This window comes from Balaenoptera ricei, chromosome 1 (genome assembly GCF_028023285.1).
Source record: "Balaenoptera ricei isolate mBalRic1 chromosome 1, mBalRic1.hap2, whole genome shotgun sequence".
Taxonomy (NCBI): domain Eukaryota; kingdom Metazoa; phylum Chordata; class Mammalia; order Artiodactyla; family Balaenopteridae; genus Balaenoptera; species Balaenoptera ricei.
In genome coordinates, this window is record NC_082639.1 from 90,900,105 (window position 1) to 90,918,600 (window position 18,496).

Consider the following 18,496-nt stretch of genomic DNA (forward strand, 5'->3'; position numbering starts at 1 on the left):
AGTGATTCAAGGCCACCGGGTCCTCTGACCAAGTATTTGCCTCTATAATTCAATACTCAAATTAGTCTAAAATGTATAAATTCAACAGTGTAATAGAAATCTTATATCTGATTATTAAAAAAATCAAGACAAAAATGATCTTAAAACATTTACATACCGCAGGTCCTGCTGGCCCTGGTGGTCCTTCAATAAGCATGCCCTACAGTTAAAAAAGATAGAGTCATTACTAGGGCAGTAACCCCTAACCTCTTATCTAATTGGCTCTTAGAAAGCACCACATCATTGCATTTTAAAAGGTAAATTATCTGTTCCTACATATAAAACAATTACAAGCATTTTTGCACAGGGAAGGGAGGAAATTAAAAATGATAGAAGACATAATCCCTGTCCTGAGAAAATCTGTGAACTAATTAGCAAGGAAATAAATATTCAGATAAGTAATATTACAAAGAGAATATGCTAAGTGCTCCCCAAAAGGGCAAAGGCATTTAACCAAGTTTTCCCTAGCACCCAGAATAATGCTGGGCACAAAGCAAGAACCTGATAAATATTTGCTGTGTGAATGAAAGGATGGAAGAAAGTGGCACCTAAGCACTTTAACTCAGGGAAAGGGGAGAAAAGTCCATGTTAAAGAACTGGACATAAATATAAGTTCTTAAAAAGACAAGAGAATAGAATACTATTTCAGGATAAGAACCCAATTCTAGAAAGTTTATGATTCTACTGCTGAAAACTGTCTTGTCATTTAAAAAGTTGGATGTAAATTTTCATAACAAGGACAAATTTATTCAGAAAAAAATATTTTTAAAGACTTTGGCGAGCATATGATGTGCTTTCTCAGATTTTGGAGTAATAAACAGACAACAATGTTCTTAGAGATGCATCTTTTTTATCTTTATCTCCTCCATCTTTTATACAAATTTTATGTCCTTGCAGTTCCTGAAATGATTTTCATTAGCATGAGGCAAATAGTTAAACATACTTCCTTTAGTTCTAATGCAATACTTTTCCCAAATTGCTGATTAGGGAGAACAACAGTAAAATTGACTTCCAGTAAGAATTTGCTTCTTACCAATATCTTGAGTGGCAGTAACATTAATATAAATCTTCAAATCACTTTTGAAGTGATTTGAAGATTTTTTCCAATGGAAGAAAAGGAAACAAATTTTAAAAAGAACGTTTTCATATTATTACATGATGTGATTTGAATATGAAACAAATAAGTACTATGTCAAATAATATATTTCTAATAATGTTAAGTTATAGCAATTAGAGGAGAAAGTCACTGGACTGGAAAATAGAAGAGGTAAAGTCTGGTCATATCTCAACCACCAAACATTTGAACCCTTTGGGTCTTAGGCTTCTTAGTTTTAAAATGAGAGAATTAGACTAAAACATTGTCGGTTAGTTTCAAATTCCAAAATTCTGTATCTCTATATTTTTTTGGTTTATTGAAATTCTACTTGCCAGAACTGGCCTTACTAACTCATTACTTGTGGCATTATAAACATATGGACATTAGAATTTTCAATGGTACTATTACAATGTATTCATACCAGTACTTACAGGTTCAACTACTGCTGGCTCTCCTTTCTGTCCTTTTTCTCCGTATGCACCATGGCCATTTATCTGTTGAGTGAAAAATTCAAGCAGCCTGTCTTTAAGTAAATAAGGCCATTTAAGTATTTTTAAAAGATCATTTAATCATCTAAGTGCATTTAAAACAATCTATTAAAATGTGTTTTTTAACATAGAAACCTATTAAAGTTTTAAATACTGAAAATATACAAAGGGAAACACAATGAACATTAATGCTAAATCTTGAATGAGATTGAACAATTGTTTCTTAAGGACATATTATAAAAAGATAAAGATATCTGTCGACCTCATTATTATTCCAAGGCACTAAGCAAAAAGTGTCATCAAATTAAATTCAACAAAATAGAGGTGGAGGGAGGAAATGGGTGAAGGGGTTCAAAAGGTTAAATAATAATAATTATAATGATAAAATGATAATTAATATGGTGCATTCCTGAGCATCACCAGAAAAGAAAAATAAATAAAACAGTCTAAAAATTAGAAAATAGTCTTAGTACCCAGAATGACAATGCCAAGAAAACTTGGATGCAACTCTATGAAAGATTATTCTTTCAAATGAAGACTCCAGTAGTGTGGCCTGAGATACAACTGCTGAAGATCCCCATGAGGAAGAATCTATCAAGGTATCCTAGTAGTGATAAATATTCATAATTTATATAAGAACATAACCTACATTTTAAACCTGAAAAGACATCAAGATGAACACGAAAATACTCCAGAAATAAGACATACATGGACACAGAGCAGAATACTGACTTACACTTGTTTCTGTGATATCTGTTTCTGCTGGAACACCTGGACCAAATTCTTCATTAGTGGGGCTTGTTGGTTTATCTTCATATTCTTTATAGTCATAAAAATCATATTCGCCTAAATCTCCATCTACCAGAAGATCAGAGTCCCTGCCGTCTATTTCTTTGTTTTCATATAGCATATCCTCAGAATTTTTCCTCTGGGAATCATAATCCTCTCCAGTTAGATATTCTTCAGTAAATACTTCTTCAACCGGATTTGGCTATTAATTTAAGTCGCAAGGAATTGGAGAACATGAAGTTTACTGTTAGTAAAGCAAGGTAAGCATTTGCAATTACAGTTTGATGGAATGTGACAGGAAGTGGTCTGAATACTACTCAAGCAAGTCTGAAAGCTGGGAAAGACAGCCTTTCAACATTATTGAAAGAAATATTTTTGTACATTGGTATGTACAAGGAAATATTGCTTTCAAAGAACTTTTGCCAATAAACTGCAAATATTCACATAGATTCAACATGTGTATTTGCTTGTTCCATTGGAAAAAACTTGTCATGCAATTGATATTTACTTTATAGTTCGACTTGAATAATATATATATGTATATATAGAAAATATATAGTTAAAGCTTTGCTTAATTTTCAAATCTCACAGAACCTCATAATGAAATATAATTGCTACCAGAAAAGCCATGTAAGTTTGACTCTCAATCTGAAAAATAAAATATTAATGCCAATATTGAGATTTATCATTGCAATATTTATGCAGAGTATCTAGAATGTAGGGAAGTATTATATCACCAAAGAGTTCTTTACAGCAAATAAAATATAAATTAGAGTCCTCAGAATTTAATACAATAGAATATATCACTGTATAGTCTCATAAAGAGTATGAGACTATTCACTTAAAAGTAAAAATTACATCAAAAATACTATCTCAGAGATACAGAAAAATAAAGCTAGTATAATTTCCTTTTTTCATAAATAATTCCTCATTAATAGCATAAATCTTAATGATATTTATTAGGTAATTAGGGGCCATATGATTTTGATGAGGTTCAAATTAAATAATTTATCTTGCTACTTTTGAATTTCATAAATAACTTGTTTGCTATAGCATAGTGAATCTAGATGATAGAACAATATTGAATAATAAGTGGTGTTACATAAAGTCATGTGAATGAAAAATGTGGCTAAATGATTAATTTAGTGATTGTTAACTAAAATAAAATGTCCAATAACCATAATATTTTTATATTCTTAAACAATGAGTATATACTATCATTAGGGGGTGCATATCATCTGGGATCAGAATATTACTATGTTCATAGATCTGAGCAAAAGATGAATGAATTTGGGTATATAAATAAACATCTTGAATCAAGATAACCATTTTTGGAAAATGATTATTTTGGACTAGATGAAACTTGAAATCAGTTCTTACCCTAAAATGTTATTACTCTAAATTATGTGTTTGCATGTAAAGTCTCACTGAGTTAATTTGCCTCACTGGGACACATGTTATATAAATTTTTAATAACTAAAATGATTCAGGTATTCCTCATACCAGGTGACAGGAATTTAACAGTTAAATTGAATTGTATACTTATTTTTTCATAATCAGAATATATGCATAGTATGAAATTCAGGAAGATTGTTCTATTTGTACCTGTATGTACTTAAACATTTTCATAGAAAGGACTGGGAAAGGTTAAGATATAGTATTTTAACCATAATTAAGTTTGAAAATGTAAATAGCCATTAAAACCAACTAAGACTATATTTTCTCAAAATATTTGTGTCATAAAAATGCATGATTATTGGTCAGATGGAGTAAATTCTAATTGTATCATTTGATGATACAGTTGTTACTTTAGAGGATTCTCCTCCTCACAGAAGGGTCATGTTGTGAATACCCTTAATCACAACATTTTGAGAAGCTTGCTCAATCCCAGGAGGAATCAAGAAAATGATAGCAGCCAATTCAGTTTGATCAATTTAGCATTTGCATGAAGCAAAGAGTCATGCAAAACCTGAATTGACATTAATTTTAAATGAACTGTTTTTAGTAATAGTGAGCCAATTCTATTGTTTCTCTTACCTCAGTAAAAGAATAAAAATGTCAAACTTTTCAGAGGTTATAGATTCTTCCAGAGTGAAATATATCAAGAAATATTACACATTTTAAAAATTTAATGCAGTCTATGAGCATTACCTCATTTTGTCCAGATACACGCCTAGGAGCTTCTGTCTGGTAACTTTCTGTTCCATAGTTGTATTCTTGAAAATCATCAACAATATTTGCCTAATAGTAAATTCAAAAGAAAAGCAATTAGTAAAAATGTAAGGTAATCCAAAATCTATGGAAATCATGATTTAACTGGGGTATCGTATTAGCCAAATGAGTATTTATCTAGTTGGGTTAGGACAATGACTCATCATCAGAGATCTTCCAGCTTATCTAGGAGAGATCTTGATTGCTTTTTCTTTGCTACCTTTACCCCTAGCTTGGCTTTTGCTGCCGCTTGATAACTTTTCTTCTTCCTGGTTGCAAATTTTTCAGATTTAGGGGGTGTAAACTTTTTGGACTTTTCCTTTGAGTTAGTGGCCACTGTCTTCGTCTTCATTTTGAAATTGAATTTCTTTTTCTGTAAAATGTGGTGAAAGATGGAATGGAAAACATAAATAAAATGAAAAGGGAAATAAAGAGCATGGCTGAAAGGAAGGATAAGCAAAGCAAACCGGGCATCATTCCTTCAGGACAGCTACTGTCAAATAAAAATCACAGTTATCAGGTCATAGAAATCAGATGAATAAAAGGTTTATGATAAGTTTGAGGAAAAGTGGACATAAGGAACCACAGGATGACAAACAGCAGGACACCACACACAAAGGCGCTACTTTGCTTTTACCTCGGTTTGCGCTATTGTCTCCTCAGTTACAGTGGGAATCTCTGTTACACTTTCAGCCTCTTTATATTCTGCTTCCCCATACTCATAGTCATATTCCATTATATCCTCAGGTGCATACTACATCGCAAAGGAAAAAATATCAGGCAATTTTGTTAGTTGCAGGCAATACTATTAAGAAAATGGTAATCATGTTCTTAACTTTTACCAGTAAGAGTTAAGAGACAAGGAAATACTGTTATTTAAGTATTACTTCGTGTTACAAGAAGTAATACTGTCTTATACAGAGTATAATAACATAGTGACAAAGCAGGTTTTCTAAGAGCAGAATAGTGGTTAGGATTGTGAGGAAATTAAAAGTTTAGAATATTAATTCAAACTTTTAATTGTTGAACATTAATTCAAACATAGCAATTACATACTTGGACATAGTTGTTAAATAGTCATGTTAATTTTGATTTGTAAAAATTGCTACATAAGGCTCCTTTATCTTACAACAATTTCAATGGGTACTTTTTTTTTCCATTAAACTACATGTTTAAAAATAAAAGTATGGAGAATAGTCTTCCCAAGTATGAAAGAATTTTCATATCTATTTTGATATGGAAAGGGGAGAGGAACGAAAGGGAACAGAGTAACATGAAATGAGTCTATATTTTATTTGGAATACTGGAACCGATGGAAAAATACAGTCTAACGTTTATTCAGAAATAACTAATTTGCTATAGACTTATTTAAGATCAAAATGAGCACAGAATACTTGTGACCCAGTAAAAGATTCAAAATTAGATCTGTTTATAATTAATACATTTCAGTTTTACAAATACTGCATTTTTTCTATTGAAGAAAGAGCATAACACTTAGATACCTTAAACCATGTAAATGTAGCTCAAACTGAAAAATGGAATACTAGATTATTCTGTATTAAAAAAAAATTTAGGAGAAAGAGGTATATTTCTCAGTAGAGGGATATGCAATACAATCCTTAATATTGAATGATGAAGAAAATAACATGCTTGCTCACCTTCAGAGCCAAACATCTCTATCAAAATTTTAATTTTTAAACACCAACATAGGTATTGTGAAACATATATTAATTATTGGTTTTAATTAAAATAACTGTAAATCCATTAAGATCATATATAACAAAAGATATTAAGCAGCAAACTCAACAAGCTAAAACTCATATATATTTATATATTATTTATAATATATATTTATGTATAGGTATATATATATTTATGTATATACATACATATATATTTATTATGTATAATATACATTTATGTATATAGGTATACATATATTTATTATATATAATACATATTTATGTGTGTATATATACATATATATGTATGTGTATATATATCTATATATATGCATATGTGTGTATATATATATATATGTGTGTGTGTATATATACATATATATATATATATATATATATATATATATATATATATGCTAAAAGCAACCCATTTGAAATTCCCTAAGTATTATATTTGGTAACATTTTAATTATATCCCAACTGGACCTCTCTTGGTATTTTTAAATTGCCAAAAAATCCCTTTTAATGCGCCAGAAAAATAACTCTTCACCACATGTCTTTTAGAGAACTGTGATCACTGTGCCTTCTAATTTTAAAGCTCTATTAGATGTAGCAATGCAAATGAGTGCAAATTTCACAAAGACATATAATGAGACATGTTCAAAACTGACCCCCTGGCAATATGGTATATCTGGCCCTTAATGAAATACCCTCACTAGAGGAAACTTTTCTAGATGGTTCAGCTGAAGGTCATATTGAAATATATAGACATACTTTCAGTGTTTATGATTGTCAAAACTTCAATTTGATTAAATTAATTGAAATTGATTCATAATTTTATCTATCCAGTAATAGTTTATCATTGAATATACAATTGAAAGACTTCAATAAATCTTTATTCTAATTAGAATTTGAGTAGAATTTGTTAAAATAGAAGAATGCATATATAACTTTTTGAACACTTGTGTTTCTTCATGACTCTGCAAGCAAGACATAATGCCGACTATTTCTAGGAAAAGGTAAAGTGAGTATTAATAGCACCATTAAATAAATAAAACAATTAAATACTGAATTTAGATACATATTAAAAGAATTAATGGAAACTGAATATTGTCTAATGAATAATTTTTTCCGTAGTTATAGTCACACATGTTGGAATAAGAAACAGTGGATTTATATAATTACTAGCTGGCAGCTTGAAGTTAAAACATGAAAAAAGATTAGCCAGGCTAATTTATGCTTTAGAGTTTTAAAATTAAGCAGACTTTTCAGAATCATATGCATCTACAGTGAATTGTAAAAACATAAGACAATATATAAAGGCATGAAGGACTGTAAAAATGGACAATTTAAATGCATCTTAAATGAAGTCTGGTATTCAAAGCAGCCAATTACCTTTATATCTTTATATCATGTTTTTTTTTCCTTATAGGAGGAAACCTTTTCCAACCTCCATAATTCTCTCCTCTATTTAAAGTTTTTCCACATGGAGATCAACCAGACTAGCTGTGGTCATAGAATAATGAAGGCAGTAACATGCTTACCTGCTTAGGCACTAAAGCACATCTTTTTCTTAGAGCCATTCAGGAGTCAGTGAAAAGAATCACTGCTTCTCTTCTCCTTATTTCTTTATCTAAACAACATGCCCCTTCTGGTGGGTATTGATGTACTTAGCACTTTGCTGGTCTACACGAAGCTTTACAACCGATTTTTGGAGATGATTCTCCCTTCTTACTATGGAATTTGGGGGTGTCTCAAAGACAGGTAAAGAAGAGAGAACTACTTGTAATCAATCAGATGAATATATGCAAAAAGACGTTCAGTGATGGAAAGATTTCACCTATGATCTGTGAGTTGCCTAGCATAAGTTATAGTATGTGAGGAGAAGGGGTCTTCTTCCTGAAATGTCAAGTCTGTTCTTATTCAGTTTGTTAGAAAAATAGTGGCATAAGTAAATATCTGAACGTCTTTGAGAACTAGAATATATGATAAATATTGAGTGCAAAAAATATTAAGGTAAGAAATTTCTTTATAAAATATTGTTTTTCCCTTGCTTCTTCTTCCTTTTCCATCCTTTATATATATATTTAAAAAGAAGAACATCAATTGCCTACTGTATAAAGGGCATTGTAGTCTGTGTAGCACATTAAGAAAGAACCATATGTAGATTTAACATCTAATTTCTTATTAAGATAAAAGAATAATTTAACATGATGGTTTAATACAAGACCATCATAATTTTAATATTAGTTACTTTGCTATATAAATGGTATTGTGGAAGTTCACATAGAATAACAGTTTGATATTATCACCATGTTTAAATCTATCTTCATTTTACATTTCACTCTATGATGATGATGCGATACTGTGGCAAACACATAAAAAATGTAATCTTAACAATGAATTAAAATTTGTTATTTAGAGGATATGAACTATACAAAATCACAAGTTGAAGAAAACACATTTGAGTTAATTTATAAAATAAATTGACATATTTCTTAATCCAAATCAGAATAATAAATATGCAATTTTACAAATTTATTAATTGTAAATTAAGCAATATAAAGTACAACATGTATGTTTGATGCTCTATTTTGTACTTTATGTTCTTTATTCACTGGTAACATTGCATTCCTATTTTGTATAGGTAAAACATCTGTAGTACAATTATTAAAATGCATATTTGTAATATAATGATGTATTAATGGCTATAGTTCAAAAGTAATATAAGGATGGCTTACTAATTCTGTTAACCAGGTGTTTTTCATATTAGTATATAATAGTTATCTTATTATTGAAGTATCAATGTAATTTAGTACTGGGGGAAAAAGTGAGAGCTGATTCTTCAAAAAAACTTTTCATTGTGACATATTCAACATAGAAATTGTAAGAAATGCTATTATTGCATCACCCAACCAGATTTTCATGTAGCTTTTATTATAGCAGCATGCTCTTTTCCTCATCAGTTGCCTCTAGCAAAAACAAGTTTGATTTATCAACAGAATGTTAAATTTATGAATCAACAACTAAGGTCAAAAAGGGAAAGTCTACTTTTAAATGAATTTAAGACAAAAATGGTTAAAAATATTATTTTGCTTTAAAATAACTCTGCTTACCTGATGCAGTAGCATTAAAACATGGGAATAAAACACCTCAAGGTGATATAATAAGAATGCATACTTTCATTCTTCCAAAAATCAGAGCTATATCTGTTACTAAAAAGAACAAGACTTATCTTTCTTAAAACAAGAGCAAAATAAATCTCATCCATCTTCAGCACGCATACTAAATGTTATAAATTTTAATATTGAATCACCACATAATCTCTAAGATATAAAACCACTAAAACCTGATGGATATTTTACCTATCCTCTTGGAATTCACAGACTGTTTTAATAAATCATGAGGGAATTCACAGACTGTTTTAATAAATCATGAGGTAATAAAAAGAATGAAGCACTTGAGAACTGTGAAAGAAGCAAACACAAATATCCAAGTAATTTCTCTTTTTTCTCTCATATTTGCTTTCCTGTTAGCTTCTTAAGACTTTATCCTGTTTTAAAAAAACATTAATATTAAGTCATGGAAAAGATCAGTGCAACAGAATTCACTATCATACCTTAAAAAGGAAAGTAATGTCAAAAAATATATTTCAAGCACTTAAATGGTAAAATCCAAATTGAATTTGCATGCAGAAATAACAGTAAATTAAAATTAAGAGATTAAGATCCTAACCTATTCTAAATAGTAGAACTCAAAAGATGGTATCTAATAGTATTTTAATAGTCAAGAAGAAAGCTATTTGAGTTATGTTCAAACATAAGGACAGTCTTGATGCTTTTAAACTTCCACCCTCACCTTCTAAAATTTAGAACTCTTCACCTTGAGAAAAAAATAAAAATATAGTTTTGCTGCCAACTAAAGACTCAATTCCTTCCAGTATTTGCTTTTTAATTTCCAGAAAATTCACATTAAAGAATTTTACCTAAAAATCTGCATAAAGCATACACTGTACTGTATTTTTTTGTTTTTTGGGATATTCAAGTCTGACAAAATTGCTATGGCTAACTTAAATGTACTTATTTTTGGTCTGAGAGAGAATAGAGTCAAATTTCATTATGGTGAATTTTCTTGCAAAAATAGCCTGGAAGAATGGTTTCACACCCGAGTTTCAAATAAAGTGACATAATATTAATCAAAGAATATGAATATTTAGTTACGGCAATCAGTTCATAATGTTTTTCATTTCATTGCTCTCTGTATCAAATCTTATGCAAGAAAAAGAAAACTTACATATCAATGTAGCATAGCCTTACAGAAATGGAAAAAAAAAAATCCCTCTAAATATTCAACACAGCCTGACAACTTTAAGATAGCACTAAAGTCCCTTTCTCATCTGTATGAATTGCCAAAGGCCTGGGGATATGGCAAGTACACCAGAAAATAGTCACCCTTGTCTTGAGGCTGTTTTAATTACTGAAATGCTAAGGACAAAATATATCTTTGAGAAATTATCTTTTTTCTCATCTCCCCCCAAATAAAATATGCTCCTCTACGCAGTATATGTGAAGTATCTGTATTTTTAAGAAATTATGTAACAGAATACTTAAGACGGAAACAAACACCAAAAATCTTCTTCAAATCACATATTCTTAGAAATAGTAAAACACTATAAATACAATGTAAAGTTTAATTAAAAGTGAATAAATGGAGGTGAGCCTCAAAACTGCAAACCTATGTCCTGACCATTGGAATGAGAAAACCTGCCCTTGATCTTATGGTCCTCACCTCATCGATCTGGGGTTCCTGAGCCTGAGCAGCCTTGGGTGCTGAGGAATCACAGTCTGGACTGTAATGCTCACAGTAGTCATACGCTGCTTTGGGGTCACCTATGATCAAGAACTGCTGGATGTCCCCCTGCCAAGAAACAAACATGGTTATGTAGTCAGCATATTTGAATACACATATATCCAGAGCAAGATTTATCCAAGACACAGTGTAGTTCATCTTCAAATATGAGAAGAAATCGCTTACATTTCAATGTTAAAAACAGTCCTATAGGATGGAGAGAGAAATTCACACCTGTTTAACAAATCAGATCTTAATATTAAGCTGTTATTCTGTTATATTGTGGTTCAGAGAATGTAGAGTATATTCATCTGTTTGCTAAAACTTGATTTTACTGCATTCACAGTTTACTCTGTGTGGAATAAGACAAATGAAATGTGAATAATAAGCTGATAAAAAAGTAAATAAGATTTTAAAACTATAAATATATAAAACTGTAATGTATTTCCAATATTAAATAATGGAAGAGTTCGATTGAATTGTTTTTTAAGCAAGTTTATACAAGAATTTTTAAATGAAAATATAGATCCAACTATTGAGTTCTGTTAGAGGACTCAATATCAAAAGAAATTTCTACTTACAAATATGAATGAGAAATGCAGAGACCAGAAAAATCCAAATTACAAGTTAAAAAGCATGAGTTTGGCATATTTTTGTTAAAAATGGAGCATCTAAGCGTACATCAAACTCACTTATTTAGAAATCTGAATAATTTTAATAAAAAATAAACATTAGAAATAATTAATAGGGTTATCTAAAGAGTTTTAGTTCCAGGAGGTTCTGGAAACTGTGAAAACAGGAGGAAGATCAAATATTTTGCTCTCAAACCCATCTGAATATTTCCACATGGGTCTAATTTGACATGAAACTAGTTTGATATAAATCTATGGGTCATGACCATATTAATTCAGAATTATATTCAGGCCTAGAAGAATGTCTGGATTAATATCCATTTGACTTGGTGATTCAAGTTCCTGTAAGTTTGAGCTCATGAGTCTGATTCACAGAACTCCTGATATCATTTTGAATAATTTAAAAGTTATTTCAGCTTTCTCTACGTCTGATGAACATAAGCTATTTAGAGCCTGATGAAAATTTTAGAAGTCTCTAACACTGAGTTAGAGAGCAGGAAAGAATTCATAGCACTTTTATACCACAATATTCAATTATTCATTTATTCATCAACAAATGTGGATTGAGAAAGTACTATACACAAGACATTGAACATAGTATCACTGGAGATGGAAACATAAATTTGATCTAATCCTTGCCCTTGGAGAGTGCAATATAGCGGTTAAGATTTAAAACTGTAATAAAATGGAGAATAAAATTTATAACTTGAAAAGATATAAGCAGACTCTTGTGAAAAGTGCCAAGAAAAGAGTATAAATTATTTAGTTCTAGCTGGCAATCCTTTATTGAATACTGTGGTTACTATCTTTGGTGTGATAGTTATTTCTATTTGCATTGCTCTTTCTTCTGTCTAAAAAGCACTGTATATTCTTACTCTTAAAATTAGCATTTATGCTAATGGATCAGAAATCTATATTTTCATTCATATCACTATACTGAGATATAATTTACATATAGAATTTATTCCTTTAAAGTGTACAATTCAGTGTTTCTTAGTTCATTCACAGAGTTTTCCATCCACCACCAATGTCTAATTTCAGGAATTGTCATCACCCCTAAAAGAAACACCATAACCAATGGCAGTCACTCCTTATCTCTTCCTTTCCTAGCCCCTGGTAACCACTGGACATTTCATATAAATGAAATCATACATCATGAGGCCTTTTGTGACTAGCTTCTTTCATTTATCATTTTTTCAAAGTTCACCCATGTTTTAACATGTATCAGTACTGCATTCCTTTTTTGAAATAACAACTTGCTGTATGAACCTACTATTGAATACATTTTATCTAGTCAGCTGTTACTAGCTACTGGAGTTGTCTCAACTTAGTAGGTATTTTGCTACTTGTTTTTTATATGTCATTCCTTTTTTGTTACACTCTTACTCTCTTATTTTGTGCTATCTTCTTTTGTGCTAAATAGATATTTACTAGTGAACAATTTTAATGATTTTGTTTCTTTTACTATATTTTAGAGAGTTTCCTTTTAGTGATTACCCTGGGGATTATAATTATCTTAATTTATAACATTTTTTCAGATTAATATCAACTTAATATCAGCACTACACAAAAATTTGTTTCTTTTTTTTTCTAATTTTATTTCTTTATACAGCAGGTTCTTATTAGTTATCTATTTTATACATATTAGTGTATACATGTCAATCCCAATCTCCCAATTCATCCCACCACCACCCCACCCTCCCGCCACTTTCCCCCCTTGGTGTCCATACATTTGTTCTCTACATCTGTGTCTCTATTTCTGCCCTGCAAACTGGTTCATCTGTATCATTTTTCTACGTTCCACATATATGTTAATATATGATATTTGTTTTTCTCTTTCTGATTTACTTTACTCTGTATGACAGTCTCTAGATCCATCCACGTCTCTACAAATGACCCAATTTCATTCTTTTTTATGGCTGAGTAATATTCCATTGTATATATGCACCACATCTTCTTTATCCATTTGTCTGTCGATGGGCATCTAGGTTGCATCCATGTCCTGGCTATTATAAATAGTGCTGCAATGAACATTGGGGTGCATGTGTCTTTTTGAATTATGGTTTTCTCTGGGTATATGCCCAGTAGTGGGATTGCTGGGTCATATGGTAATTCTATTTTCAGTTTTTTAAGGAACCTCCATACTGTTCTCCATAGTGGCTGTATCAATTTACATTCCCACCAACAGTGCAAGAGGGTTCCCTTTTCTCCACACCTTCTCCAGCATTTATTGTTTGTAGATTTTTTGAGGATGGCCATTCTGACCAGTGCGAGGTGATACCTCATTGTAGTTTTGATTTGCATTTCTCTAATGATTAGTGATGTTGAATATCCTTTCATGTGTTTGTTGGCAATCTGTATATCTTCTTTGGAGAAATATCTATTTAGGTCTTCTGCCCATTTTTGGATCGGCTTGTTTTTTTTTTGATATTGAGCTGCATGAGCTGCTTGTATATTTTGAAGATTAATCCATTGTCAGTTGTTTCATTTGCAAATATTTTCTCCCATTCTGAGGGTTGTCTTTTTGTCTTGTTTGTAGTTTCCTGTGCTGTGCAAAAGCTTTTAAGTTTCATTAGGTTCCATTTGTTTATTTGTGTTTTTATTTCCATTACTCTAGGAGGTGGGTCAAAAAGGATCTTGCAGTGATTTATGTCATAGAGTGTTCTGCCTATGTTTTCCTCTAAGAGTTTTATAGTATCTGACCTTACATTTAGGTCTTTGATCCATTTTGAGTTTATTTTTGTGTATGGTGTTAGGGTGTGTTCTAATTTCATTCTTTTACATGTAGCTGTCCAGTTTTCCCAGCACAACTTACTGAAGAGACTGTCTTTTCTCCATTGTATATCCTTGCCTCCCTTGTCGTAGATTAGTTGACCATAGGTGCGTGGGTTTATCTCTGGGCTTTCTATCCTGTTCCATTGATCTATATTTCTGTTTTTGTGCCAGTACCATATTGTCTTGATTACTGTAGCTTTGTAGTATAGTCGGAAGTCCGGGAGTCTGATTCCTCCAGCTCCGTTTTTTCCCCTCGAGAATGCTTTGGCTATTTGGGGTGTTTTCTGTCTCCATACAAATTTTAAGATTTTTTGTTCTAGTTCTGTTAAAAATGCCATTGGTAATTTGATAGGGATTGCATTGAATCTGTAGATTACTTTGGGAATATAGTCATTTTCATAATATTGATTCTTCCAATCCAAGAACATGGTATATCTCTCCATCTGTTTGTATCATCTTTAATTCCTTTCATCAGTGTCTTACAGTTTTCTGCATACAGGTCTTTTGTCTCCCTAGATAGGTTTATTCCTAGGTATTTTATTCTTTATGTTGCAGTAGTAAATGGGAGTGTTTTCTTAATTTCACTTTCAGATTTTTCATCATTAGTGTATAGGAATACAAGAGATTTCTGTGCATTAATTTTGTATCCTGCAACTTTACCAAATTCATTGATTAGCTCTAGTAGTTTTCTGGTGGCATCTTTAGGATTCTGTAGGTATAGTATCATGCCATCTGCAAACAGTGACAGTTTTACTTCTTCTTTTCCAATTTGTATTCCTTTTATTTCTTTTTCTTCTCTGATTGCTGTGGCTAGGACTTCCAAAATTATGTTGAATAATAGTGGTGAGAGTGGACATCCTTGTCTTGTCCCTGATCTTGGAGGAAATGCTTTCAGTTTTTCACCATTGAGAATGATGTTTGCTGTGGGTTTGTCATATATGGCCTGTATTATGTTGAGGTAGGTTCCCTCTATACCCACTTTCTGGAGAGTTTTTTTCATAAATCGGTGTTGAATTTTGTCAGAAGCTTTTTCTGCATCTATTGAGATGATCATATGGTTTTTATTCTTCAATTTGTTAATATGGTGTATCACATTGATTGATTTGAATATACTGAAGAATCCTTGCATCCCTGGGATAAATCCCACTTGATCATGGTGTATGATCCTTTTAATGTGTTGTTGGATTCTGTTTGCTAGAAAAATATGTTTCTGTCTAACTCTATTCCCTTTTCCCCTGCTTTGTAATATTATAGTTATACAAATTACATCTTTATACAATATAAGCCATCAACATAATTTTATAAATTTTGCTTTATGCAATTGTATTTTAAAACAGCTAAGAGAAGGGAAGTGCTATAAATAACAACAACAAAAATTTGTGCTCTTTTTATATATACTTATGTTGGTAATTTTACCAGTGTTTTTTTATTTCTCTGTGTGAATTTGAGTTACTGTCCAATGTCCTTTCATTTCAATCTAAAGGACTCCTTTTTATTTCTGGTAAGGCAGCTCTACTTTTGATACATTATTTATTTTTTCATAAATCTGGGAATGTCAATTTCTTCTTTGTTTTTTGAAAGATAGTTTTGCAGGATATAGCATTTTTGGTTGACAATCTTTTTCTTCCAGAACTTGGAATGTGTCACCCACTGTTTTCTGGCCTCTATGAAATCTGACAAAAAATTAGCTGTTAATCTTAATGGGAATCTCTTTTATGTTATGAGTCACTTTATTATTGATGCTTTGAAGATTCTTTCTTTGTCTTTTGACTGATTATAATCCTTTGTGTGTGGATTTCTACAAGTTTATCTTGCAGTTTCTTGAGATTCTCATCTATATAGATTAATGTGTTTCATCAAAATTGGGAAGGTTTTGGTAATTATTTTTTGGAATATGCTTTGTACCTCCTTCCTCTCCACTCTTTTTGGGACTCATTATTATGTCTATGTTGTTATGCTTGATGGTGCTCCACGGGTCTTTGATGCTTTGTAAACTTTTTGCAAGTTTATTCTTTCTTTTCTTCATACTGAGTAATCTCAATTGATTTTCAACTCCTGATCTATTTTGTTCTTTTTTAAGAAATTATACCTTTATTTATCTCTGTTTGATAAGGCTTCATTCTCATACTTTCATGTAGTTGTTAAGCTGCAGTTTCCTTTAGTTGTTTTGTTTTTTTTTTAACATACTCATAACTGCTGAATTAAAGTCTTTGTCTGGTAAGTCCAATGTCTGCACGTCTTCAAGGACAGTTCCTATAGATTTGTTTTTCCTTTGTATGGGACACAATTTCTTTTCTTTTTTTTTTTTTAATTATTTGCTTTATTTATTTTTTAAATTTTATTTATTTATTTATTTATTTATAGCTGTGTTGGGTCTTCGTTTCTATGTGAGGGCTTTCTCTAGTTGCGGCAAGTGGAGGCCACTCTTCATTGCGGTGCGCGGGCCTCTTACTATCGCGGCCTCTCTTGTCGCGGAGCACAGGCTCCAGACGTGCAGGCTCAGTAGTTGTGGCTCACGGGCCTAGTCGCTCCGTGGCATGTGGGATCTTCCCAGACCAAGGCTCGAACCCGTGTCCCCTTCATTGGCAGGCAGATTCTCAACCACTGCGCCACCAGGGAAGCCCGGGACATAATTTCCTGATTCTTTGCCTGTCTCATAATTTTTTGTTGACAGCTGCACATTTTAAATGTCACCTGTGGAGATTGGATTCCATTGCCCCCTCCCCTCGATGCTTGTTGTTATTTTGTTTGTGGTTGTTTTTGCTGCTTGTCTTGTGACATTTTGAAGTAATTATATAAGTCAATTTTCTTTGTTTCCTGTGTCCACTGAGGTCTCTGCTCAGTTAGGTTAGTGATGAGCAAACGATTGGACAGATAATTCCTTAAAAATCTCTCACTATTTGCCAAGAGACTCTGAGTGTGTATTTGTGTGTGAGCATGCCTATAATATTCCAACAGTTTACAACTCTGCCTTAGATCTCATTTCTTGCTATGCAGATCCTCAAGGTCAGTAATATTTGCGATATTAGAGTCTCTTCAGGTCTTTCCTGGACAGGCACACAGGCCTCTTAGATCTCCAAGAGTATATTGAAGCTCCTCAGTGACCTTTATAGACATCTCATTTCCAAACTTCTTCTTTTTAGTGTCTTTGTCTAATCCTTGTTTGCTCAATATACTAACAGTTAAATGAACGCCGCCAACTACTTGCTAAAGACCTGCATCTAGAATGTCTCATTAGTAACAGAAAAATGACTAAAATTAAAATGTCAAAAACACACATCTGCCAATAAAAATTTCATTGACATGATATATTACAATGTTTAGTAATCCTTGAGATAAATTTTGTTGAATTCAGAAATTTCTCTGCAATCAGATTTAGCTATATTTCTTCAGTTATTTAGTCATTTCATTCAATCATCATTCATTCAAAAAGTGCTTTAAAAGTGCATGTAACATGTTAATATGTTCAGATAACACCCAAATAAGGAAACACCTACTTTATTTCCCAGTAAAACATGAAATAAAGCAGAATCATGAAATATCCATCCACAAAATATATGGCTTATAATGGTCAGACTATTATTAGTGTTTCCAACATCAAAATTATTTAGTTTTATATGTTATGAGGCAGTACAATCAAACAAATTAGATTGTTTCTGAGATTTTTTTTGATTCTTTTTTGTAAATAGCTGGAATAGACTCTAATATTTAGCTTATGCCTACTGATTTTAAACATTCTCACAGCAAATGAATATAAATTCTTAAAATTTATTGATAACATTTCTCAAACACTAACTAATGAGTTTAGAACACTGAGTAGCCACAATTGAATTATTATAAATGAGTAATAGCTAGTAACAGAGAAACTTGAACATTCTTCATTCTGCTGTTAAAAAAAGGCATCATTCAGTACCTCTTGTGTACTGTCATCACTGA

The 18,496-nt window shown here is 31.5% G+C and overlaps 1 protein-coding gene across 1 annotated transcript in view; it reads right to left on the reverse strand.

The window, feature by feature from the left end:
* The window catches only part of COL11A1 (collagen type XI alpha 1 chain), a 214,966-nt gene that overhangs the window by 129,473 nt on the left and 66,997 nt on the right, over positions 1–18,496 (reverse strand). The window contains exons 5-10 of the mRNA XM_059927069.1: positions 11,094–11,222; positions 5,261–5,377; positions 4,564–4,653; positions 2,360–2,614; positions 1,567–1,629; positions 158–199 (exon numbers count right to left, since the gene is read on the reverse strand). Coding sequence (XP_059783052.1) covers positions 158–199; positions 1,567–1,629; positions 2,360–2,614; positions 4,564–4,653; positions 5,261–5,377; positions 11,094–11,222 — 696 coding nt within the window. The remainder of the gene's footprint in view (positions 1–157; positions 200–1,566; positions 1,630–2,359; positions 2,615–4,563; positions 4,654–5,260; positions 5,378–11,093; positions 11,223–18,496) is intronic.